The sequence below is a fragment of the Lynx canadensis genome, chromosome A3, assembly GCF_007474595.2.
Source record: "Lynx canadensis isolate LIC74 chromosome A3, mLynCan4.pri.v2, whole genome shotgun sequence".
NCBI lineage: Eukaryota > Metazoa > Chordata > Mammalia > Carnivora > Felidae > Lynx > Lynx canadensis.
Window position 1 is genome coordinate 86,539,542 of NC_044305.1, and position 24,785 is coordinate 86,564,326.

Consider the following 24,785-nt stretch of genomic DNA (forward strand, 5'->3'; position numbering starts at 1 on the left):
TAATCTTCCTATCTCCAATCAGCACCTCACAAATAACTTTAGGGTCACTCTTGGGGATAACAGGCAATTTGGATGCAAACATATTGGAGTTTGAAATAATTAGAGGAATTATGGAAGAAATAAGTAAAAATATTTGAAACTGAGGCTATCTTAGAAAATCCAAAACATATATACAGTCACGGTGTATATATTCTCTTACATCTCCAGGCTAGTCACTCACTGACTAGATCTTCCTTCTCTTTGACATTTTCTCCCTGTTGTACCCAGCCTCTCACATCCATTCCATTCATCCCCAGTCAACACATTATGTGGTTTTTCCATGAGTCAATTTTTATTGGTTTTTGAAGTAATGAATTATTGGCATAAGGCTCGATGGGTTTCAAAGCAATGACAGAAGGAAACTACATCATACAGGTAGGTGGGAAGACCCAACAGAGAAGAATCCCAGAGCAGCTGTGACCCTCATCCGCAAGCACTGGGTCTTGCCTGTGAGGATCTTGCAGCCAGGACCCAGCCCAGCTGAAATAAACTGCATGCACCTCAAGGTGACTGAGCCATAACTCAGGGGATCGATCTGACGGGGTGCCCCAGTTCTCTCTCCAAGACAATCACTTCTAGCCTTCTTGGAACCTTCTTCCAGCCTTAAATCTTTGGCAGCAATAACCGCTTGACCACCACGAGGACTCTCCCTCCCACTGAGATGGACAGCCTGTTCTCCCTCACCTGTGCCTTTTCAGATAGAAGCCTCCCCCACCAGCGGCAGCTTAAGGCCCCTGCAAAGAGGAGGAGGCAAAACCCAGAGGGCTGGCAAAACCCAGTGACCCCAGTGAGGATATCTGCCCCTCCCCTCCATTGTGGTGGGTCTTCCAACCAATGTTTGAGGGGTAAAGAAAAGGGGGCTTCTCAGTAGGAGAGCTGCTGTCCCCCCTCCCCTGAGGAGGGCTCCTCCTCTATGAGCTCCAGGTCGAACTCATCTTCCAGGGACCCTCCAACAGGCAGGAGCCGGAACTTCTTCCCCTTCAGGGTGCACGTGCGATGCTCGAAGTCCAGGACGGCATTGTGGTCCTGGAGCACATCGGTACCAATGATGGCTTCTTCAGCACTTGCATTGGCCACTAGGAACTCTGCCTTCAGCTTCAGCTTGCCCAGGGACACCACTGTATCCCAAATGCCCAGGATCTTCATTTCAGCCCCATTGGCCACTTTTACCACATTCTCAAAGGGCCGCAGAGTGTCCAAGTCACCATCTGTGACCTCCTCCCACAAGTTGGGGTGGACCACAGAGACCTGGGCCCCCGAGTCCACCAGGAACCTCACGGGCACTTTGCCAATTTTCCCCTTGAGGTAGTAGCCCTTACCCATGCTGTTGGCAAAGACGATCTCCTTGGGCAGCTGGCTGTGGGTGGCCTCGGGCCCCCCGAAGGCCTTCAGGAGGGTCTCTTTCACAGCCCCATAGTCTTCCTGGTCCTTGGGGCTGAGTCCACTGTAGACCTCCAGGGCATCTCCCCTGAGGGACTCTTTCAGGAACCTTAGTTTGGTGACATGGTCCCAATGGTTGAGGTCATTGATGGCCTCGAAGCGGTGCAGCCAGAGGTGTGGGGCTACGTTGGCTCCATCAAAGGGCTCCGGGATGAAGGCATGCTCCCGACGGCCCTCCCGGCTCCTGGCTCCACTCTCAGCCATCCCTCTGCCCTCCTCTGGAACTGCAGCAGCAACCCACACCAAGTAGAGAAAACCACAGAGCAGTGTCGGCGCAATCACGCTGGAGAACAAGGCCTTTCTAAGCAGAGTGTTGTTTGGTGCCCGTCTGGGGCAGGCAGAAGGGACCGGCGCAAGCTGGCTGACTGACTGCTGGACACAGAGGCAGGCAGCTGCGATAGCCTGCTCACTCTGCAGAGCCTTTTTGATGCCTAGCCTGGGCCCCCAGGGCTCCCCATTCTCCTTTGTTCTGGAAGCCCCGCCCTTGCTCATCCCCGCCCTCCTGCCAGCATCCTGCCCAACGAGCAGGATCAGTGCCTCACCCTTCTGCATCCATCCTGGGACTGGTACAGGGCAGCCCATGGTGCAAGAAAGTCCATCCTCAGTCAGAGGGGACCTACTCAGGTACCCTCCCCAGCCTGTGTCCCAGAATATACAGATGAGGACACGGAGTATGTTATGACATCCAGGTATCTGTCCTCAGCTGGAAAGGGAAGAAGGAGGGGAGGCAGGGACCAAAGGCCCATCAGCTTCTAGGCTGGGGAAGCCCCTTTTCCCTCAACCCCAAGTGACCACTTTGAATGGCTAAAGAAAAGGCACATGCATTCACTAGGCTCCTACTTTGTGCACAGCACGGGGTGGGTAGGTGTTTTTCCTACATTCTAAACCAAGCTTGCAATCCCATAAAATTCTCCAGAGAGGCAGAGAGAGGACAGTCCCAGAATCAACAATGCACAGAGATTGTTTTTTAAATGAGGGGACACACACACAAGCATTTGCCATGAACTCAATTGCTACAGTCATTTTCCCTCATTCATCACATCCGATCCAGAGTCAGCACTTTGTGGGGGACCAGACCTCAGCCGGAGCAACCTTGTTAAGGCCCTAAAGTGGGTTGGTGCCAACCCTGAACTTCTGGGAGGGTACACTGGGATCCAGATGGGCTCCAGCTCTGGGCAGACCCCATCCTCTATGCCACTAGTATTGTCTCTTCCCCTCCTGTTCCCTCTCACCTTCCAGGAACTTTCTAAGAGAGCCCCTTCCCCAAGTGCTACAGCCCTCCTTCTCCCCCCTCACCTGCTCACTCATGGAAAGAGCAGCCAGAGAATCTCACTCCCTTATGTTCTGAGAAGGGGAAATGTCCACCATGTTGGCAAAGCCAGTGGTGAGGTTCTGGAAGGCTTTGGATGGAGGAAGTTGGCTGTGTGATCTCTTGCTGAGGAGGACAGGCTGCCTTGGGCCACCCCAGGGATTCCCAGAAGGCAGATCTGTGAGTCCTAGGGTTGGGGCCAGTCTGTGCAGAGAGACTGGGGCTATGGAAGTGGGGGGGGGGACCCACTTTCATGACCCCACTCAAATGGTCAAGGGGTCAAATGACCCCTCCATGGAGTCTTCTACTCTGTCTCTCACATGTGTGCCCACTCCCGGCCAAGCATGTGTTGCCGTGCGGTGTGCTGGGTCATTCGTAACTCTGTCTCCTGCAATGACGTGGAGTGTGACGTTCACAGAAACCAGACACATGTGACCATCTCCATCCCCCATAGAAATTTACTCTCAGGTCAGCAGGTGTTCCCTGCTGGTCTCCAGGCCTGGCTGAGTGCTGTCACCAAACAGGAGGGATTAAGACAGGAAAGGAGCAGGAACAGCAGAACACCTGTAGCTCTGGGCTGTTTTTCCTGGCCCAGAGCCTGTTTCTCATCGGCTCCCTGTACCATTCATCACCCAGTGTCTGGCTGACTCCCAGAGGACCCTGGCCCCAGTCCTGCCTCTGGACAGTCCCAGGGTCCCTGGCCATACAGAAAGATATGGCCCTGCTGCTCTCTCAGCCCCTTCCACCTGACACAGTGAGCTAGCAGAGAGGCAGCTGGGTCAACACCTCTCATCACAGCTGCCTGGCTAAGTAAGGTGGGGCCCTTGTACCATTCCAGAAGCCCAGAGGAGGGAGAGATGGAGTCACTGGGAAGGAGTCAAGTACAGGTGGGTCTCTGAGAAGATTGCACAATGAAAAACCTGCACCCAGAGAAATGGCCTGGCCACAATACCAGGAAGCCCCTTCTACAAGTGGACTTTTGTGGATAGATTCCCAACCCCTGGGATGGGTGTTGTGTTGTTCTGTGGTTCAGGGAACTGACCTAGTGGCTTCCTGGTTACCTGGTGTTCATCACCCTGCACACCTGGTCTCCTGGAAGTGGGAGTGTGTGAGGCAGCTGCATGTGACTGAGGGAGGGGAGAGGCAGGGTGGCTTGTCAGATGGCAAACTACTAGATGCTCCAAACTAGGGCTTGTCAAACCATATTGTGGTTGGCATGGAGTCAGACTTCCCCACTGCTCCAGATTAGAAATAGGTAGTCCCTGGGCATTGGGCTGTGGCACTTCACTTGACTAGGTTTGCTGTTCACTTTGGCAAAGTCATTTCACATCCATCACCTCAGCAGCATCATGGTAAGCCGCAAGGCTGACCAGCCAGCCTTCCCCCAGGACTGAAGCACAAGGAGCATGAAGGGCTAAATGGCCTGTCTCAAGCCTGGGCTCATGCACTGTCCAGTGCGTACATAACATTTTGCAATACAGCCAGGGAAGTGGGAGTCTAGGCTCAGAGAGGCATGCGGATGGGTCCTGGGGGCTTGTGTTGTTGACGGCCTCTGGTGGGGACAGTGAGCTAATGGGAAGTGAGTGAGAGCTGGCTGTTCAATATTCAAGAATTCTATAAGTCAGTTGTTAAACCAGTGGCAGCTTGAAATTGGACTTGGTGGGAGTATTTACACCACAGACATTGGAAGATTCTTAACAAGGACTTTTTTTTTTTCCCTGGAAAGCCAGCTGGTCATCACACCCCTGCATGGGGGCCTTTGTCACTCCCTCTCTCTGGGGCAGGTCAAACCCCACGGCCAGTGATTAACAACTTTATCGAAATCTCTACTCCTGCTCAATCTCTTGGACCGGAATCCCCTTTCTTGCCTACCTTGCCCTGTACACTTGCCCAAACAACCTTTACACTCCTGGGTCCTTTGGCTTAAGGCCATTGGCCTTCCTCAGGGAGGCCCTCCAGGCATTCTGTTTACACAGTCCCATCTGGAATCCCCAGGACAGAAGACCACAGGAGTCTCATGGTTACTAGGGGAGCTGGAAGGGCTTGAGTTTAGGGACCGGTCTCTGGCTAGGATCAGGAACATGGTGAAGTAACTTCTCAAATTTCCTTAACCCTTGGGAGAAACCATACCTGGAAACCCCCAGGTATGAGTGGAATACCCCACTCAGGGACCTTGGAATTGCTATGCTAATGCTACAATGATGAGTTAAACCAGCTGGGGCAGGCTGGGTGCCATTGCCTCCTCCCAGAACCTAGGAAATCATCGCTAATTATTGACAAGTATAGGTATTGGGGCGGGAACACCCTCTTTATTATCCATTAGCATCTCCTGAGTGTGCTCTGAAGCAGGCACACCATACTTAACTGGAGAGGAGGTAAATCAGGGCAATAAACAGGAAGGACTTAAGGAGTCCCCACCCTCCACACCCCCTCACTGAGAATTCGGGGCTGTGAGCTCTGCTGCCCCAGCACTGCCCCAGCAGAAGCTGATCCCCTTTGCCATCTCTTCCCCACAGGTAGTTGTGCTATGTGGCACAAGATCAGTAGAGGGCCCATCAGGGCTCCCAGGAACTGAAGCCGTTGGTGGGCAGTGGGGGGTCTTGGAGGGGGCGTGTACATCCCCAGGAGACTATTTTTAGCGAGAAGCAGAGAGACACCTGATGGTACCCGTAATGAGGTCCAGACTGAAATGTAAGGAGGATCAGGAGATGCGCAGGCCACCTGCTATAGCTCCTCTCTGGGCTGCCTCTGGCTAGCACCACACACTCCCCAAATCACCCCAGGAACTAGATGGGGAAAGAGCAAAGGGATTCAAGGACTTACCAAAGTAGTAAAGGAAGGCTGAGGGGAGAAAGGAGGTGCACACTCTCCAGCCAGGGATCGTGGGCGTTCAACCTATAAAGTCACATGGGGCTCTGCGCTCAGAAAGGCCAAGCTCGGTTTGACGTGCTGCTGCAGCTGTCTTGAAATTCCCAGTAATTTTGAACAAGGGGCCCTATGCTTTCATTCTGCACCAGATCTTGTAAACTATGTAGCTGGTTTTTTCTCCAACTGATCTGACGGAGACTTCTTTTACATACACACACACTCACACACACACACACACACACACACACACGACACAAACATATACATACACACACATACCCCTTACCTCACACCACACATATATAGGCTATCCACAAAAAAACACTCCCTGCACCCTGTACACACATTCTGTAATCCAAAACCTATACCATCCATACACAGTCACACTACAGTTCTTATTTCAAAACAGCTAAGAAATTGTGCAACTTGCATATAGAATTCAGCTCCCACCTTTCATTTCACAGATGTATTTGCACACACATTTGCACTGAGTATTAAAATCATATTTATTAGAGGCATCTGCTGTTTATTAGCCTCTGGGCACACTTGTTAGCTCAGAGAACTAGACAGGTCCCCATCACCATGGCTTACAAGCTAATGAAAACAGGATACAGATGTTTAATAGCCCCTTTTGAAGAGTTTAAGACTGACATGTATATGCAGACTGACCATGTGAAGCAGTCCCAGTCACAGCCACGCCACTCTGAAAGTGGGTCATCCTGCCCTCTGCCTCCCCCTGACTGTGTAAGGCCAAGGACATGATGTCCTCCCTTCTTCCTCTCGCTGGGTACTCACCACCATGAGCTGGGCCCCGACTGCCTGCCCCACTCCTGCACAACCCCCCCAGCCTAGGCTGAGGCCTGGGCCCTGGGGTTGGTGTGGGTGTGTGCATGTGTAGGGTGGGTGGCACAGCTCCTAGGAGCAGGGGCCACAGCTGCTGCTGGCATTCTGCTTCAGTGGGGCATGGCATCAGGTCTTCAAGCTGAAAAGAAGGGCAAAGATGTGAATTCTGCACAAAAATCTAATTAGGGATTCAGATCAGAGACCAAGAGGGTCTGGTGGGCTCTGACCAAAGCAGGGCATATGGGGAAACCCAAGACACCAGCAGGTTCCTATTTCCAAACCACAAACCCTCAGACTACAAACACCACTGTTCGGAGCAGAAACTACCCAGCACTCACACCAGTCATGGCCAAAGGTACTTAGGAAAGATAGTTTTTCCTTGACTGGTCCCCCTTCTTGGTCCCACTGCCCTGACTAAACGGTACTTCTGCCTGTAGGGCCCTTCCCCAGTTCTCCACTGTTCCAGAACTTCTTTTTTTCCCATTTGAATTGCCCTCCACCCTCCTTTGCCATCCAGTTCAGAAGCCCTCTAAGAGGAAGTCACCCAGCTTAGCCCACCAGTTGAACCCACTCTGTCAACAGGCAGCAAGATGTCTGGTGCCAATCGTGGAGGGTCCCGAAGAGTTGTGGAGGTGTTTAGGGAACAGCCATCTCAGGCCCCAATGCTACTGCCAGTCCTCCAGGCCCAGGGTTGGGGCCAGGCCAACCAAGAGTTAGAACAAATTGCTGGCTAACTCCCTAGAAGTCCAACGTGCCAAAAGCGGTTCTTTCCCTGTTTTTATCTTTCAATCAAATATGAGTATCACTTAAGATGTTCTCAAGGCCTCCCTGTTCCCCTCCTCACAGCCTGGCCCTCCCAGTTGGGTTCCCACCTTCTTCCCAAGTCCTGATGTCCCCACCCTAAACCAAGCCCTCATCTCTTCCTGTTCTGATTTCTGCCACCCTCACTCTAGGCCTAGGGGTTCCACCTGGCCAGAGGGCCTGGCTCTAAGGAAAGACCCTCTGCAGACCCCTACCTCTTCTCCCATCTCCATGGTCCCCTTCACTTAATTGAGCGAGAGAGTAGGACTTGTAAGACAGTCTAAACAGCTCTGGGGGCATTGGCCCACTTGTGACAATCGCCCCTGAAATTTATGAAATGTTCGGGCAATCAAAATATACAGATTGGGTATTCTCCAAATACAAGTGGGCTTCTAATGACACCAGGAAACTTGGTTTAGAGCTAGATACATAGAGGACTTTGGTCCAACTTAAAATACCTCAAAGACAGCTTTGAACTGATCCTGAAATAGTTTTAATTACTGCTAATGATAATTGGTATTGTGAACAATGCAAAGCCTCAGAGCAAGGAACTGCTTCTTGTGAGGCCACTGCCAACTTAGATCTGCTCCCAACTTACAGAAGACAGGGGGACAAACAGGGGGCACCTTCCCTCTGGCATGTTGAAATGGTATCTTTTCTTTACCGTCTGGAAGAAGTAGGGGGATGCAGGAAAGGGAAGGAGGGAAAAACGGCAGAGCCCTAACATGTATAGAAATCCCCAGGTTATTGGTAGTGGCAGTAACATACATTTATTGGGCACCTATTGTATTCTAGACACCATGCTGGTGGGTGTAAATTAATAAAAGGCAAGAGTCTGCAGCATAGATGGGACTGGGCAATGCCAAATAAATGGGCTGATTCAGTTCCATACATATTTCTTGAGGCCAGCTGTGCCTTACGTTGAGATGAATCAGCGGAGCCCTACCCTCAGAGAGTGCTCAAGTGAGTTGGGGAGAGAGGCTCGGACACAGATGTCCCAAATCCAGAGATGAGTGTGGGAGGCAGGCAAGATGGTGGTTCAAGGAGCACTGGACAACTCATCCCACAGAAATCAACCAATATTACCCAAGAAAAACAAAAATGAGAGGAATGTTAAGAGGAAACCTGAATTAGCACTGAAACCAAGGAATGAGGGCACCCACAAACCACAAACTTGGATCAGTTGTTGCTCTCTGCAGTCTCTGTGGAGGGCTTCAGGGGTGAGGGTCCTGGGACTGAGCCAGTTCATATGGACACACCAATCAGGAAGGTTTTGAGGAATGGGGTTATTTTCTGGGTAAAAGAAGTCCAATTAAAAATATGTACATAAGGGGCACCTGGGTGGCTCAGTCAGTTAGGCATCTGACTTCAGCTGAGGTCATGATTTCGTGGCTTGTGAGTTCGAGCCCCACATTGGGCTCTGTGCTGACAGCTCGGAGCAGGGAGTCTGCTTCAGATTCTGTGTCTCCCTCTCCCTCTGCCCCTCACCAATTCACACACACTCTCTCTCTCAAAAATAAATAAATGTAAAAAAAAAAAACAGTTATCTTTTAAAAATATATGTACATAAAATCACAGAAAAAAAAAGACTGGAAGGAAATACACCAGAAGAGTGATAGTACTTACTTTGGGGTGGTAGGGTCATGAATGATCTTAATTTTCCTCTATATACATCCTGAGAATATATTCTCTAATAAGAAAAACATTATTTAAAAATAAAGAAACTTGTCCTTGCAATTTCTGTAAGCTTAAAATTATTTCCAAATAAAGTTTTCAACCAGGGATATATGGGAAATCTCTCTGTACCTTCTGCTCAATTTTGCTGTGAACCTAAAACTTCTCTAAAAAATCTATTAAACAATTTTTTTAAAGTTTTTAAAAAAGTACTTACAGAAGGGGGGGGTAATACAATAATACTGACAACCATTATAATCACTGAAGTCTAATGATAAGAGGGTTCGTTTGAGTTTCCCACAACTTTTGGGCGTGTTTGAAAATTTTCCACAGTAAAAGGTAAATTAAGTAAACTAAAGCTCTGTGCCAAGACCCTCTCCAGCCTGGTCTGCCCAGTTCTCGGCCCAGAGCCTGCATTCTAGATGTCACCCGGTCCTGGGCACCAGAACCACTGGTCCCCCGGGACTGGCAGTCTCAGCTGTGAGTGTCTCAGGATCCCTGCTCAGCTGCAGAGATTCTCAGCTGACTCTTGCCAGCAGGAGTGGCCTGCACACTGGGCCCCAGGCTGTGGGCTCAGCACACAGCCCTGTTCCTCCTCAGTCCCTTCCCTTTCCCCATGGCAACAACACCAGCCTTGCCCCTAGCACACCAGAGGCATGCCCCTTCCTGCCTGTCTGCCCACCTGCCCACCCAGCCTATTGCAGGTCTCTCTGTCTTGTCACGGGTTCCCCTCTCTCATCCAAGTCAACGTGCACCCGTGTCTCACATCCTAAAAAAATAAACCCCTCACGTGGTCTTGGTCTATGACCAAGCACTCTCCTTGGTCAATGACTCCTTCTCTCCTTCTTTCCTATTTCTGGAAAGGCTGGCCTACACTCAGGGCATTGGCATGTTGATGGTGGGGCACACAGGGCTGAAGCCCAGCCCGCATCCTCTGGCCAGGCCCACATGCTGGGATGAGGGGGTTAATCTCCCTGGAGGCAGGGGACCCCTTTCTGATTTGCACAAAGGTGCAGCCCTGCTTCCTCCCTGCCTCACTGTGTTACCCCACTCTCTCCCAAAGCCTCTGGCTCCTGCCCCACCACCCACCTCTGCACCCTTGCAGAGGATGCATCACTGGCCTCCCAAATGGCCACATCCCATGGTTCCTTCAGGGAATTTGGTTTTCTGAAGCATTTGCATGACTGGTTTTCCCCCTAAGTCTTTTCTGCCCCATTGGCTCCTGGGACCCAAGTTTCTGGATCTCGTGCCTCAAAGACCACTCCCCTCAGTCTCTCATGAGCTCCTTTCTCCCTGAGGCCCCCTTGATAGTGCTTTCTCCTCACTCTGCACTCTCCCCAGGCTGTATCCCTGGCCTAATCTCTCTGCTCTATTCCAGCTGTCCATTGTCATGCCCACCTATAGGTGCCATTTTCTTTTCTTTTCTTTTCTTTTCTTTTCTTTTCTTTTCTTTTCTTTTCTTTAGTAATCTCTACACCCAACATGGGGCTTGAACTCATGACCCTGAGATCAAGAGTCCCACACCCTACTGACTGAGCCAGTCAGGTGCCCCTTTCAACAGTGAACATGTTATCTTGTCCCTCGGACCCTCTCGGCCCCCTGTGTTCTTTTTCTGGGCAAAAGGTACCATCACCCAGCCAGTTTCCTGAGTCAGCCACAGTGGGGGTCACCCTTGCCTCCTCCCTTCTCTCAGTGCCCAATCCAATCACGGACGGGTGGCCAAGTTCTGCTGGCTCCTCCTGAGTCTCCCCCTGCACCCCCACTGCCTTCCTTCAGGCCCAACTATTGCAGTAATGGTCCTGCAGGTCTCCTCTCCATTAATCTACTCTCCTCAGGCTGCCAGAGTCCTGAGATGTAGGAACACTCATGTCATCCTTCTGCTCAAAATTCTCCCATGGCTCCTCATCCCAAAATAAAATCTCAACTTACAACACAGCACATGAAGTCCTCCTCCCTAATTCATGCTCCACCTATACCAAGTGGCTCATGGTTCCCCAAACATGATGGGCTTTCTTGTGCCTCTTTATAAGATCCTCACTTGACCAGGCTTTTTCCACATGCCTGTTGTTCTGGCAAACCCCAGCTCTCCTCATCTAAGGCACTGCCACCTCTGGGAAGTCTCCCTGATTTCCCCGGCAGACTTATGGGCTCTGTCCCCTAAGCTCCTATCACAGGTACTACAACTCTTATGCTATCTGCAAGTCCCCAGTGGCATGACCCAGGCCCTCTTGGAGTTGGACACACAATCTAGGCATGAAAGTCATGGTCTTTCTGACTTTGCTAATATTGTTCCCTCTGCTCATCCATAACCTGGACGTCCTCCAAACCCAGCTCACCTTTGCTCGTTTCCCAGGAAGCATTGCCTGCTCTTCCTCAGCAATCACTCTCCCCCTTACACTTGGAACACCAGGCCTGGCAATGTCAGCTTTATCTGCAGACCAGTGGCACTCAAACATTTTTATTTACCGTGATCATAGAAAGACAGACATTTTCCATCATACGCTAGTACAAACATGCATTATAATATATGAAATATATAACTAAATGAAACAAAAATGTATTTACTACATGTAATATAATCTGATATCTTCTATTTCACTTGACTTCTTTTTCTTTTTTTTTAACGCTGGTAATGACACATGTAATTAAGTTCCACAAACCAGTCCCCACCTACCATCTGAAACCTCTGCTGCAGCCAGCAGGGATCACTCAGGGTTTCTAGCAGAGGAGCAATGTGATTAGAAGGATGGGTTAGAACAGTGCTTCTCAAGTGTTCTAAGGGGAAGGACTGATTTTCTAAGTTCCCAGTCTGCATGTACTTTATGTTTTAAAAGTACAATAAGAATGAGTTATTAGAAAACAAAGTAATGAAGAAACTTACAAAATGCAAGCCAATTCATTATCATTAGCTTTCAGTAGACACTGTGGAGTGGTGGCAAGAATGTGCTGGCTGGCAAACACCAGACGGGCCACAGGCTGAGGAGGCTTCGCCAGTACTTTTGATGCCCTGAAACCCTTGCCAAGTGGCTGGCCACACCTACCCTGCCGATCTCTGTCCTGAAGAGATTCCTATTTGCATAGTCTAAGGGGCTTTGCCAAGGAGAGATGTGCCACTGTGCAAGCTCCTGCCTTGTCAACAGAGCCTAGCTGCCTCAGTTTGCATCCTGACTCAGCCGCTAACTGGCTCTGGGCCTTGGATAAAGGACTTAACCTCTCCCAGCGTTGATTTCCTCCAGGATTGTCCTGGGAGATAAAATAGCAATCCTCACTGCAGGGCTTGGCCTATGGCCAAAATCTAGGTCACTCCCCCACCTTGTAACCCACATGGTTACAGTTCTGCCACTATGGTCATCCCCTGGCTTCCTGAGTCAGCCTCATCCTCCCAGGTCCCTTCTCTGTGTCCCTCACTGATCACTTGGGCCAAACCTTCTCCGTTCCTCACTTGTCTGCCTCTCACTCTCAGGACACAGCTTGCATCCTACTTGGCAGAGGAAATAGTGAAGCCCAGCTGCCTCCCACCCCAGATTCTCCTCACCCCTGCATCCTTTCTCAGAACTCTCTACGCCTCCAGCCTAATTCCTGTACCTAAGCCTCACTTACCCATCTCTCCTCTCTCCATTGATGGAAGCGTCTTTCCATCGATGAGTCCCTCCCTCTTCTGGGAATCTTTCCAGAGTCCAATCTGGTCTCTGGTCTCTCCTCAGCCTAAGGCAATTTGCCCAGTGGTGTGCTGGTAAATATATAACAACAGGCCCTCTGGAGGAAAAAATGTAGGCACATATGAGTTTATTGTAAATTTTACTGACATAAAATATGTTTAGCAATTTACAAGTAGTAGTAAAATATACAGTAGTCTATACTGTAAATCACATATAGTAAATTGAATCTTACAGAATACTTTCATTGATTTTTACCAACCTGCTAAGTCCATAACTAACCTATAATTGTAATTGACAAATGAATATAGTTCTAACATGAATATTGGTTGATATTTTTGCTTGTGCCAACTTACTGGTTGAAACAATGAAAGTGAAACAATGAAAATACATGTTGCAACTTCACTCCTTTGTCAATGGTATAAGCAACTTCTTTACTGAATCAGGTAATATTTTTTGAATACTGGAAGAACATCTGCTCAATTTCTCTGTTCCATTCACAATGTAATAGCTACAGGCACAATATGTATATAAGTTCAATGTGCATATTAACATTTTCTCCATAATTTTAAGTCTAGACAGTCAACAAAACAATAAATCAAACCCTGATGTTTGGTGTTTATCAATTTCCATGGTGCAAATATTCCTACCATGGCTGATTTCAAACTACCAATGTGATGCTTCTGAATGCAGAGTTAGGAAGAAAAACACAGTAACACAACATCATATAGTATATTCATAGATATAACAGATGTAAATCATCTTAAAAGCATAAACAAAATACTCTGAAATCCTTAGAAGTGATGAGTTTCTGTTTTTAATATAATTTACTTAATTGTAATTTTATATAACTTAATTTTTTAAAAATAGCCAAATTTAACAATTGTCTCACAAAATTCCTGAATATTTAACTTCAGCTCTTAGGATCATCTGAGCACACTTGGATCTGACCCCATCCCTCCAGCTCTGCCTTGAACTCACAAAGCTCTCCAAACCTGATGGTCCCTTCCAATGTACATTTTTCATGTCTTTTTTTTCAATATATGAAATTTATTGTCAAATTGGTTTCCATACAACACCCAGTGCTCATCCCACAAGGTGCCCTCCTCAATACCCATCACCCACCCTCCCCTCCCTCCCACCCCCATCAACCCTCAGTTTGTTCTCAGTTTTTAAGAGTCACATTTTTCATGTCTTATAAGCAAAACTGAACTCATTCTCCTGCTCTCAAATCCGCTCCTCTCCAGGCTGCCATTTTGGTGAGGGGCTTCACCACCCACACAGGAACTCAAGCCAGAAACCATGGAATCACCATCCCACAGCCCTCAAACCTCCTCTGACTGCAGGTCATGGCCATCTAAGCCCCAATGGAGTCTGCCCCTGATCTTTGTCCCTTGGCCTGCTGCTCTGCTCACACCCCCATCACCTTCTTCCCAGTCCCCCACAGCGTGGCACTGCCCGCTCCTGTCCATCTTCCTCATGGCATCAAAAGCACTCACTATGTCCTGCTCTGTTCTGTACTCAGCAAAGTCAGGCTTCCCAGAGCCCAACAGTCATTGCCCCTTGTCCCATCTCTCCATATCCACCTCTGGCATATCCTGCATACTCAACTTCTGCCCTAGCTGCAGAACTAGCTGCAGTTGCCTTAATGCATACCACTCTCCCAAACCTCCATGCCTGGCACATACCATTCCCTGTCCCTGAAATTAAAATTCCTGCTTCACAAATTCTTAAGTCATTCTTTTGGACTCACCTCAAATATTATCTCCCTAGTGAGCACCCCTACTCCAAGAAGAATTCATTCATTTGTTCACTAATGCATTCCTTCATTACTAATTTTTATTTATCACTAACTATGCGCCAGATTCTACGCTAGGTACTAAGGATGCAGAAATGAGCCAGGCTCTTGGAAAACTCTAATAGGAGAAATACAACTAAGGCAATCAGCCCCCTGATAGAGCTCTGTGGAGGGTTCTGGGGAAGAGCAGAAGGGGGACACCTTTACAAAGTCTCCTGGGAGCTGTAGCCCTTGATCTGAGCTTTGTAGGCAGGAGTTAGCTAGGGGAGGAATGTGAGAGAGTGCTCCAGGAAGATGGTGCAAAGGCCCTGAGGCATGAGAACGCAGGCCACTATATGTGATTCAGTTTAGCTAGCCTTCAAGGGTCAAGAGAAGACCATGAAGGAAGGCAAGACCAGATCTAGAAGAGTTTTAACTGGCACATGGAGAAAGCTTGATAAATAGTGATTCTGACAGTGATAAAGGCAATGGGGAGCAATGGAAGTCTTCCCAGTCTAGAATTACAGGCCTTTCAGAAGGATCGATTTGAGAAATATAAGGGAGAGATACAGGGTAAGAATCAAGACGCTGGGTGATAGAATTGGCCACTGGGTTCTCAGAGCAGCTGTGGTGGCAGTTTTCCTTGGAAGCCAAGATGACTGGACTGAGATGTGAGGAAGAAAAGGGGTGTTCTAGGTGAACAGGGGGGATGGTGAAGTGGGATCATGAGTGAGGCACACAAAGAGATCCCACTTACCCATCAAGAGCCCAACCTGCAAACTTGCCTTTCCTTTCTTGTCACACTACCTTCCCTCAGTTTTTTTTAAATGTTTATTTATTTTGAGAGAGAGAGAGAGAGAGAGAGAGAGAGAGAGAGAGAGAGAGAGAGAAAGTGCACATGCATGAACGGGGAAGAGATAGAGAGAGAGATTCCAAGCAGGCTCCATGTTGTCAGAGCACAGCCCTGAAGTGTAGCTCAATCTCACAAACTGTGAGATCTTGACCTGAGCCTAGATCAAGAGTCCAGGGGCGCCTGGGTGGCGCAGTCGGTTAAGCGTCCGACTTCAGCCAGGTCACGATCTCGCGGTCCGTGAGTTCGAGCCCCGTGTCGGGCTCTGGGCTGACGGCTCAGAGCCTGGAGCCTGTTTCCGATTCTGTGTCTCCCTCTCTCTCTGCCCCTCCCCCGTTCATGCTCTGTCTCTCTCTGTCCCAAAAATAAATAAACGTTGAAAAAAAAAATTTAAAAAAAAAAAAAAAAAAAAAAAAAAGAGTCTGACACTTAACTGACTGAACCACCCGGTAGCCCCTTCCTTTAGGTTTTTAAAGGGGCCTTGCTCCCTTTAACAGAGGGCCTTTGACCATGCTGTTCCTCTCCCTGAAGAGCTTCCCAGCCTCCTCCCCCATTCTTTAGGAAATTGGTAAGTTTGGAAAGCACCCAGAATTACTTGAGGAAAAGGATCTGTTTGCAGCAGATACATTTGAATTTGCCAAGAGACTTTACTACCAGTTTCACTCACTTAGAGACAGAAGCCAAGTCATGGTTTTCTCCCTGTGGCCCATGTCTTCATAAATAAAATTTGGGCCTTGTCCTTCACTGTGCATCACACAAAGCAAATGCCCAAAAATTATTTGCTGAATGAACAGTCAGATGAATGTAAGAGCCCGGCCAAGGCTGCATATATAATGTACCCCTAACCTTTTCCCCATGGTCAGCGAACTTGTTTTTGATTAGAATTTCCAGATGTTCTTAGGGCCACAGGCATATATGTTGGAGACTGCACACCTCAGGACACAAAGGGTTATACCTGTTTTTGCTCAGAAAGTAGAGGAAGTTGCTAAATGGACCAAAAGAAGAACAGCATGCTTGCTGCTCTCCATCTCTCCTTTGGTCCCCAGCTGTTGCCTCATGGAGGGTCAAAACAGGCCAGATAAAACCTGTCCGACTCACAGCTCCAAAATAACAGGAGTTAGAAATGTGACCCAACCGAGGTTCTGTCCCACCCAGCCCTGTTTCTCCCCACTCTGCGGCCCAGGGAGGCTCTGACCCAGGACCGGCCACCTCAGGCCTGCCCCATTCCTGCACCAAGTTCCCCAGATTTCTGTTTTGAGACTCTATTCTGATCTCTCATGAGATCCAAATCTGTGTTCACTTTTGGGTAGTGGGTTTTCATCTTCTCTGACAAAAAGTCAGGTGTAAGTCAGGGAGGGATGGAAACCCATGATCCTCCCACCCCTGCTTCTCCACCCCCTAGCTTCTCAGAGGAGCTACAGTAGCAGCTGTCCTTAAAAGCCAGACTCAGCCCCACAGTACCTCCCTCTCTCCAATCTGATCTTGGTGATGTAGCAGTGTAGATGAGCAGTCTTCACCCTCATCCCAACCCCAGAAGGCAGAACCAGTCAGGACTCAACCCCAGAGCCAATGAGGTGGAGTTGGGAGCCCTCATGCAGGCCATGGGACCTGAAGGAGACTGATTCTCTCCCACAGAGCAGAGACCAAACAAGACCTATCCCTGGATATAGAACACATCCTTCCTGGAACCTGATACAGGGCCTTTGCCCAGAGGTGATTTTAGACCATTATGTATTGAATGTTCTCCAGAATTATTTGAGTGAATGAATGACTGATATTGACACTGAGTCAGGAAGCCATCAAAACCTGTATACTTCTGGGTTAAGAAAGGGGCAGTCATGCAGACCCCCTTCTCCCTCCAGGTTCAGAATGTCACAGTCAGTAAGATGGCATGACATCTCCTTCCCACATGGGCACAAGTTACCTCTTCCCCATACTTCATTCCCACTTTCCTCTTTGTCACTGTGCCCTGTGCAAAGCATACATGGAGAGCCCTAACCCAGATCAACCTATGTGAAACTGTCTGAGGACAGGAAGTCTAGAATACCTCCCATAAAACACACACACACACTCTCTCTCTCTCTCTCTCTCTCTCTGAGAAAGCACAAACTGGGCAAAAATCTGGGAATTCAATTTCAACAAATCATTTTTTTAAGTTATGGGATTTCCCAGTCTCTCAAAAGAAACTTACACCCCCAGACAAACATATATAAGTAAAAAACTTAAAGACACTGGCAGCAAGCCAGTGGGTGGGAAATCACCAGCAAGGGGATCTCTGTTCCCCTTAGAGTTCTATAATTGTTCCAAAGCCATTGTTCCTGCTCCTGCAACCAACCATACTGTAAGTTGTGTAAGACGCTGTCGAAAGAGCACAGGGCTGAAAGGCAGGAACCTCAAGTTCCAAACCCACAACTGCCCCAAGTAGCTGTGTGACCTTAAATGAGCTCCTTAGCATCTCTGGGTTGTCCTATTTCTATCTATAAAATTACGGATGTCCTTTAAATCTTCTGTCTTGGATTTCAACTATATTCACAGTTCCTGGCCCAGCGCCACCCAGGAAGCGATTAACAAGTACAAATGAGGAGAAATGGTCCAACACGATTTTTGCATCAATATAACCCCAATATGAATTAAGATACCATTTCCCAACAAGTTCATCAGGGAAGTTGCACAGAAGGCATCTTTGGAAGGTCACAATGTCTTGGGATTTTCTCCTTTTCCATAGCCAATTTTTAGCCCATGGCATGAAAAAGAGAGAAGTAGGAGTAACTCTGTGGGGACAGTGAAGGGATTAACTTTATAGAACCACTAAGGCAGAGGCTTACTTGTGTCAGTCTGAGCTGCACCACTCCAGGCCCTCTTGGACCTGTCTCTAGGTAATGAGCCCTAAATGTGGGTCCCTGCCGTTGAGTGGCGATGACAGTGTCATGTGTCTGCCCAGGGAGTGGATGTAAACCCAAACATCATCAACCCCACCCCAGCCCAGGCTAGGGTACTCTCAGACCACTTTTGCATGAACACAACTAGTGCCTGTCCCCAGTCACTGGAGAAAGGAAGACAGCCCTTTGCAGGGTTGGCATGCAGCCAGGGTCCTGGGCCTTAGTCCAGGTAGTGACCCCAAACTCAGAATATTTCCTCAGAATGCTTGCTCTCATCTCCAGAGAACCCTAGGGAGAGAGTCCTTGTGTTCCGCCCAACATTCTCTCTATCTCTTCAGCATCCAGGGAGACACAAGCACCTGGGAGTTGTTTGTTTCAGGGTGGGTTTTCCTAGGTTAGTTCTGAGGATGGTCACACAGTGTTCCCAGAACATTTGCCTTCTTGTCCCCTCTGCATCCCTGAGGGGACATAAGCCAGTGGGCTAGAAAGCTCGGCTTCAGAAGGACAGCTCTGCCCCTCACCTACCATGTGGCTGTGGGAAAGCTACTTGACCTCTGTTTCCTCTTTCATGAAATGAAAGTTATCTGGACTGAATGAGCACTCAGGCCAAGCCCAGAGCTAGCTCATATTTACTGTGATGATTACACAGAGCCACAAGAGAAACCCTCATAGATTAGACCAACAACAGGCCTCAGGGAAAATCCGTTAGCAATGCTGCTAAAGGGGTCCTGGTCAGGTCACACGATAGGGACTGGGAAAGGTCAAAAATGTCAAAATCAAAGAAAACCTTGCCCCCTCCCAGGAAGACTCTGGGATGGTGAGTGTCCAGGGCTGCTTTAGAGCTTATGGAACCCATCCCCTCACTGCACAGCTGAGGAAATAGCCTCAGAGACAATGTATGGCATGCCTGAGGACCCACCACAGGTTTGTGACAGTATTTGGACAAGAGGACATATCTTCCAATTTCTTCTCAGTGTGGCAGATTATTTTTTCAGACATTAATTTGTGTTTAGATGACTGCATTTTTTTCTTTTCCTTCTCATTGCAAGAAAGTCTTAGATCTGTCCTCTTTTGAGTTTCAGAACTAGACAGAAATCACCCTGGGCCCTTTTCTCCTTTGCATCTATTTTCCTGAGCCTGAGTTTCTTGCAGACTCAGAGGAGTGTCTTGAAGGCCACCCTGGGAGGGAGAAAATGAAAGTAGAGAGGGAAGTGGGACCCTGAGGAGTAGGAAGAGAATTCAGACCAGTGCCCTGCACCTTCAAGAAGTAGTGGGCCTCAGAGGTGGGGAGGTAGCGCTCAGGGCACAAAGCCTCAGGCATGGCCTGAGGGCAGAGTCTGAGCCTCCCAGGCTACCTGGGCCCGTGAGACAGAGCACAGCCTACAGAAGTACCTCTTTCCTGGGCACCATGAGCCTCCTAGATTCTGGGGTGACCCTTATCAGTAAGGGGCTTATAATGATAGCAATAGAATTTCCTCCCCCATCAATACAATTGGAGCTCAGGGTTAGAACTGAGTCAATCCCAAGAGCATTTCTTGTCCTTCTGGGATGGTGAATTGAGATTCATACTATCCACATAAGGCACTGCTCAGTCCCCTTCATGACATCATTCCCTATAACCGTATCACCCACCCGTACAGTGCTTTACAAAGTGCTTCACAACAGTCCATTCAGTCCCTGAGATCCTCACCATTAACCAGATGAAAAAGAGAGAGCCCAGAAAATGGACCAGATTTGCTCAAGTTCACATAGGTGGTAAAAGAACCAGGACAAAATCCCCATTCTCCTGACTACTGGACAGAGCTCTTTATGTCACTGCCTATCCAGTACTGCTCTTTGTACACAGCTGGCCTCGGGTTACTAGCAGAGCTTGCTCTCTCAGAGAACACACCTCACTGTCACCCAGGTTCCATAGCTCAGGGCAGGCCTCTTCAGGAGAAACAATGCCTGCAGGGAACATCCGGCAGTCCAACCCTTCCTGGGTGACACTGCCTTGGTGACTTTGCAGGATGCAGTGATGACTTTCTAGATGCTTACCTGACATTGGCTGTATGTCAGCTTGAATTGAAGCTAAAAGCTTAGACACTGACAAAACCCCCTATCAATGATTGGGAAATCAAAAACAAAAAGTATAAGTGATTACCAGACAGATGAAAAGAGTCTATAAACCCACTAGCCATTAAAAAATGCTCAACTTGGATGCCTGGGTGCCTCAGTCAGTTAAGCATCCAACTCTTGATTTTGGCTCAGGTCATGATCCCAGGGTTGTGGGATTGATCCCTATGTCAGTCTCTGTGATGAGCATGGAGCCTACTTGGGATTCATTCTCTCTCTCTCCCTCTCTCTCTCTCCCCCCACCTTGGCCCCTCTCTCTGGCTCACACTCTCTAAAAAAAATTTTTTTTTTAATTATTAAAAACAATGCTCACTGGATGCCTGGGTGGCTCATTTGGTTATGCATCCAACTTTGGCTCAGGTCATGATCTCATGGTTTGTGAGATCGAGCCTCACATCAAGCTCTGTGCAAAGAGCACAGAGCCTGCTTTGGATCCTCTGTCTCCCTCTCCCTCTGCCCCTACCCTGCTCACACATGCTCACTCCCTCTCTCTCTCAAAAATAAACATTTAAAAAATGCTACCTTAAAAAATGGGCAGAAGACATGAAAAGACACTTTGCCAAATAAGACATCCAGATGGCCAACAGACACATGAAAAGATGCTCGGTATCACTCAGCATCAGGGAAATACAAATCAAAACCACAGTGAGATATCACCTCACACTTGTCAGAACGGCTAAAATGAAAAACACAAAAAATAACAAGTGTTGGTGAGGATGTAAAGAAAAAGGAACTCTCATGCACTGTTGGTAGAATGCAAACTGGTACAGCCACTGTGGAGAACAGCATGGAGGTTCCTCAAAAAGTTAAAAATAGAACTGCCCTATGATCCACTAATTACACTACTGGGTATTTACCTGAAAAACACTAATTCAAAGGGATACATGCTGTTTATAAGCAGCATTATTTACAACAGCCAAATTATGGAAGTGGCCCAAGTGTCCATGGACAGATGAATGGATAAAGAAGATGAATGGATAAAGAATGGATAAAGAAGTGTAATATTATTCATCCATAAAAAAGAATGATATCTTGCCATTTTCCATAATGTGGATAAATCTAGAGGGTATAATTCTAAGTGAAATAAATCAGTCAGAGAAAAATAAATACCACAAGATTTCACTCATACGTGGAATTTAAGAAACAAATGAACAGGGGCACCTGCGTGGCTCAGCTGCTTGAGTGTCAACTCTTCATTTCAGCTCAGGTCATGATCTCGCAGTTAGGAGAGCAAACCTGCGTCCATCTGTGCTGGGCATGAAGCCTGCTTGAGATTCTCTATGTTTCCCTCTGCTCTTCCCTCTGCTCCTCCCCCACATGTGTGCTCTCTTTCTCTCTCTCTCTCTCAACAAACAAAGAAACAAATGACCAAAGAAAAAAAGACAAACCAAAAACCAGACTCTTAACTCTAGAGAACAAGCTAATGGTTACCAGAGGAGAGGCGTGGGAGGGGATGGGTGAAATAGGTAAAGGGGATTAAGAGTACAATTATCTTGATGAGCACTGACTAACATATGAAATTGTTGAATCACTGTATTGTACACCTGCAACTAATATAACACTGTATGTTAACTATACTGAAATTAAAATTAAAAAAATTTTTTTTCATTTTTTTTTAATGTTTATTTTTGAGAGAGAGAGACAGATCACGAGCAAGGGAGGGCAGAGAGAGAGGGAGACACAGAATCCAAAGCAGGCTTCAGGCTCTGAGTTGTCAGCACATAGCCTGATGCGGGGCTGGAACTCATGAACTGTGAGATCATGACCCGAGCTGAAGTTGCACACTTAACCGAATGAGCCACCTAAGCGCCCTGAAAAAAAATTTTAATTAAAAAAAGAAAGAAAAAATCCAGAAAGAACAATATTTAAAATTTTTAAAAAATGTTTATTCATTTTTTGAGAGAGAGAGTGTGCGCACAAGTGGCGGGGGCAGAGAGAGAGGGAGGGGCAGAGAGAGGGAGACACAGTATCTGAAGCAGGCAGCACAGAGCCTGACGCAGGGCTCAAACCCATAAATGGGGAGATCATGACCTGAGCTAAAGTCAGATGCTTAACCAACTGAGCCACCCAGGTGTCCCAGAAAAAAACAGTACTTGAAAAGTGACAGGGGCACCTGGCTGGCTCAGTGGGTAGAGCATGTGACTCTTGAACTCAAGAAAATAAATCTTTAAAAATGAATAAATTCATTAAAAATTAAAAAAATAAAATAAAAAGAGTGACAAAACATTGTTTCCAAAACTGTATGCTTATTTCTAGAGCTGGCATCATAGCATTTACATTACATTTATCATTTATGAAGTTTTTTAACTTCCTGCATATATGATCCAATAAAATATTCATATACTTCAAAAAAGAAAAAAGAAATGCCCACTAAATTCACACTATTATTGCTGCTGTAATACCTATTAGCTTGGCAAAGTCCTTCCCCTATACTACTGGTGGGAATATAAATTGACACAACCTTCCTACACAAACATCAAAAGCCTTGAAAGTATTCACATGATCAAATACAACATGGTATCCCAGACTGGATCCTGGAATGGATAAAGGACATCAGTAAGAAAACTAATAAAAGTCAAACTCAGGGGGCACCTGGGTGGCTCAGTCGGTTAAGCATCTGATTCTGGGTTTCGGCTCATGTCATGATCTCATGGTTTGTGAGGTCAGGCTCTGCACTGACAGCAAGGAGCCTGCTTGGGATTCTCTCTCTCCCTTCTCTCTGCCCCTCCCCCACTGAAGCTTAGTTAATAGTAATGTACCAATGTTAACTTACTAGTTTTGATGAATATACTCTGTCCGGTTAGATAAGATATTAACAGTAGAGGAAGCTGTGTGAAGGGTATGTAGGAACTCTGTACTATCTTTGCAACTTTTCCATAAATCTAAAATTATTTCAAAACAAAACGTTTATTTCTAAAATGTTTATAGATTCTTTTACCCGGAAATTGCAATTTCTAGGATTTTATCTCAAATCTTATGACAGATGTATGGAGCACCTGGCTGGCTCAGTCAGTAAAGCATGCAACTCTTGATCTTGAGGTCTAGGTTGGGGGCATAGAGCTTACCTAAAAAACAAACAAACAAACAAACAAACAAAACCCTTAAAAAAACCCCAACACCTAGCACATTAAAAAAAAAAACCTATTAAAAAAAACCCACAAAACTTATCAGAGATGTAGATGGACATTTACATACAAAGATACTGCACCACCTGTGATAATGGCAAAAATGTGGAAATTATCCACATGTCCAAGAATAGCAGGTTAATTAAATAAATTGTGATGCATCTAATGATGACAGAATGTGGTCAGAAACAATATTACAGTATTTGTTGACATGAAAAACGCTTACAATAGAAAGTAAAGTGAAAGAATTAAGACACAAAACTGTATCTATTTTAAGCTTAATACAATTTTTTAAATGATGTACATAAGCAAGATATGAAGAAATACACAATATATTAAAGGTAGTTATTAATGGGTTATATAGAGAATCTTATTTTCTTCTGAGTACATTTTTATCCCTTGTAAATGTTCTACAATGAACATATATGGGGTTTTTGTTTGGTTTTTTGTTTCTTTTTATTTTTAGAGAGAGAGAAAGTGCAAGTGGGGGAGATGGGCAGAGAGAGAGAGAGTCTTAAGCAGGCTCCACGCTCAGCACAGGGCTTGATTCCACAACCCTGGGATCATGACCTGAGCCGAAATCAAGAGTTGGACGCTCAACTGACTGAGCCACCCAGGTGCCCCATGAACATATGTTTATAATCCAGGAAAAAAAGGTATCAAAAATCCCTAACCCACAGCACTTCCTCAAAAATTTAAGCACAGAATTATCATATGACCCAGCAATTCCACTACAAGTATATATTCAAGAAAACTGAGAACATACATCCACAATAACACTTGTGCATAAATGTCCATAGCGATATTATTTATAATAGCCAAAAAGTAGAAACAATCTACACATCCATCAGGGTAAATAAAAGTGGTATATCCATACAATGAAAAATAATATTATTCAGCACTAACCAGAAATGAAGTATTGACACATGCTGCAACATGGATAAACCTTGAAAACATTATGTTAAGTGAAAGACACTAGACACAAAAGGCCATTTATTACAGGATTCCATTTATATGAAATGTTCAGAATAAGCAGATCCACAGAAACAGAAAGTAGACTAGTGGTTGCCAGGAGCTAGGGGATAGTCTGTAACTACTAAAGGGTCCAAGGTTTCTTTTTTGGGTCATGAAAATGTCCTGCAATTAGCGATGATGGTCACACAACCTTGAGAATATACTAAAAAACATTAAATTGTATACTTTAATGGGTGAATTTTGTGGTTTGTGATTATCTCTCAAAAAAGGAAGGAAGGAAGGAAGGAAGGAAGGAAGGAAGGAAGGAAGGAAGGAAGGAAGGAAGGAAGGAAGGAAGGAAGGAAGGAAGGAAGAAGGAAGGAAATTTCCCTATCCAAATGCTACATTTCACTGCTTCTCATAATTTTCTTTCAAAAAACTGTTTTCTTACCTTT

General features: G+C 46.8%; 1 protein-coding gene and 1 long non-coding RNA gene across 2 annotated transcripts in view; both read right to left on the minus strand.

Annotated features, from left to right (window-relative positions):
- Positions 1-207: 207 nt before the first annotated feature.
- ASPRV1 (aspartic peptidase retroviral like 1) lies at positions 208-3,087 on the minus strand. The gene has a single exon (XM_030310772.1). The coding sequence runs from the start codon at positions 2,059-2,061 to the stop codon at positions 904-906; it is 1,158 nt and encodes a 385-aa protein (XP_030166632.1). The 5' UTR covers positions 2,062-3,087; the 3' UTR covers positions 208-903.
- Positions 3,088-5,933: 2,846 nt separating this feature from the next.
- Positions 5,934-24,785, minus strand: part of LOC115510684 — a 103,755-nt gene continuing 84,903 nt past the window's right edge. Inside the window, exons 7-8 of the long non-coding RNA XR_003967797.2 lie at positions 12,575-12,730; positions 5,934-6,638 (exon numbers count right to left, since the gene is read on the minus strand). This is a non-coding gene — a long non-coding RNA (uncharacterized LOC115510684). The remainder of the gene's footprint in view (positions 6,639-12,574; positions 12,731-24,785) is intronic.

Coding starts and splice junctions, on each gene's coding strand:
- ASPRV1 (XM_030310772.1), bottom strand. CDS start 2,061: ATGGGCTGCCCTGTACCAGTCCCAGGATGGATGCAGAAGGGTGAGGCA.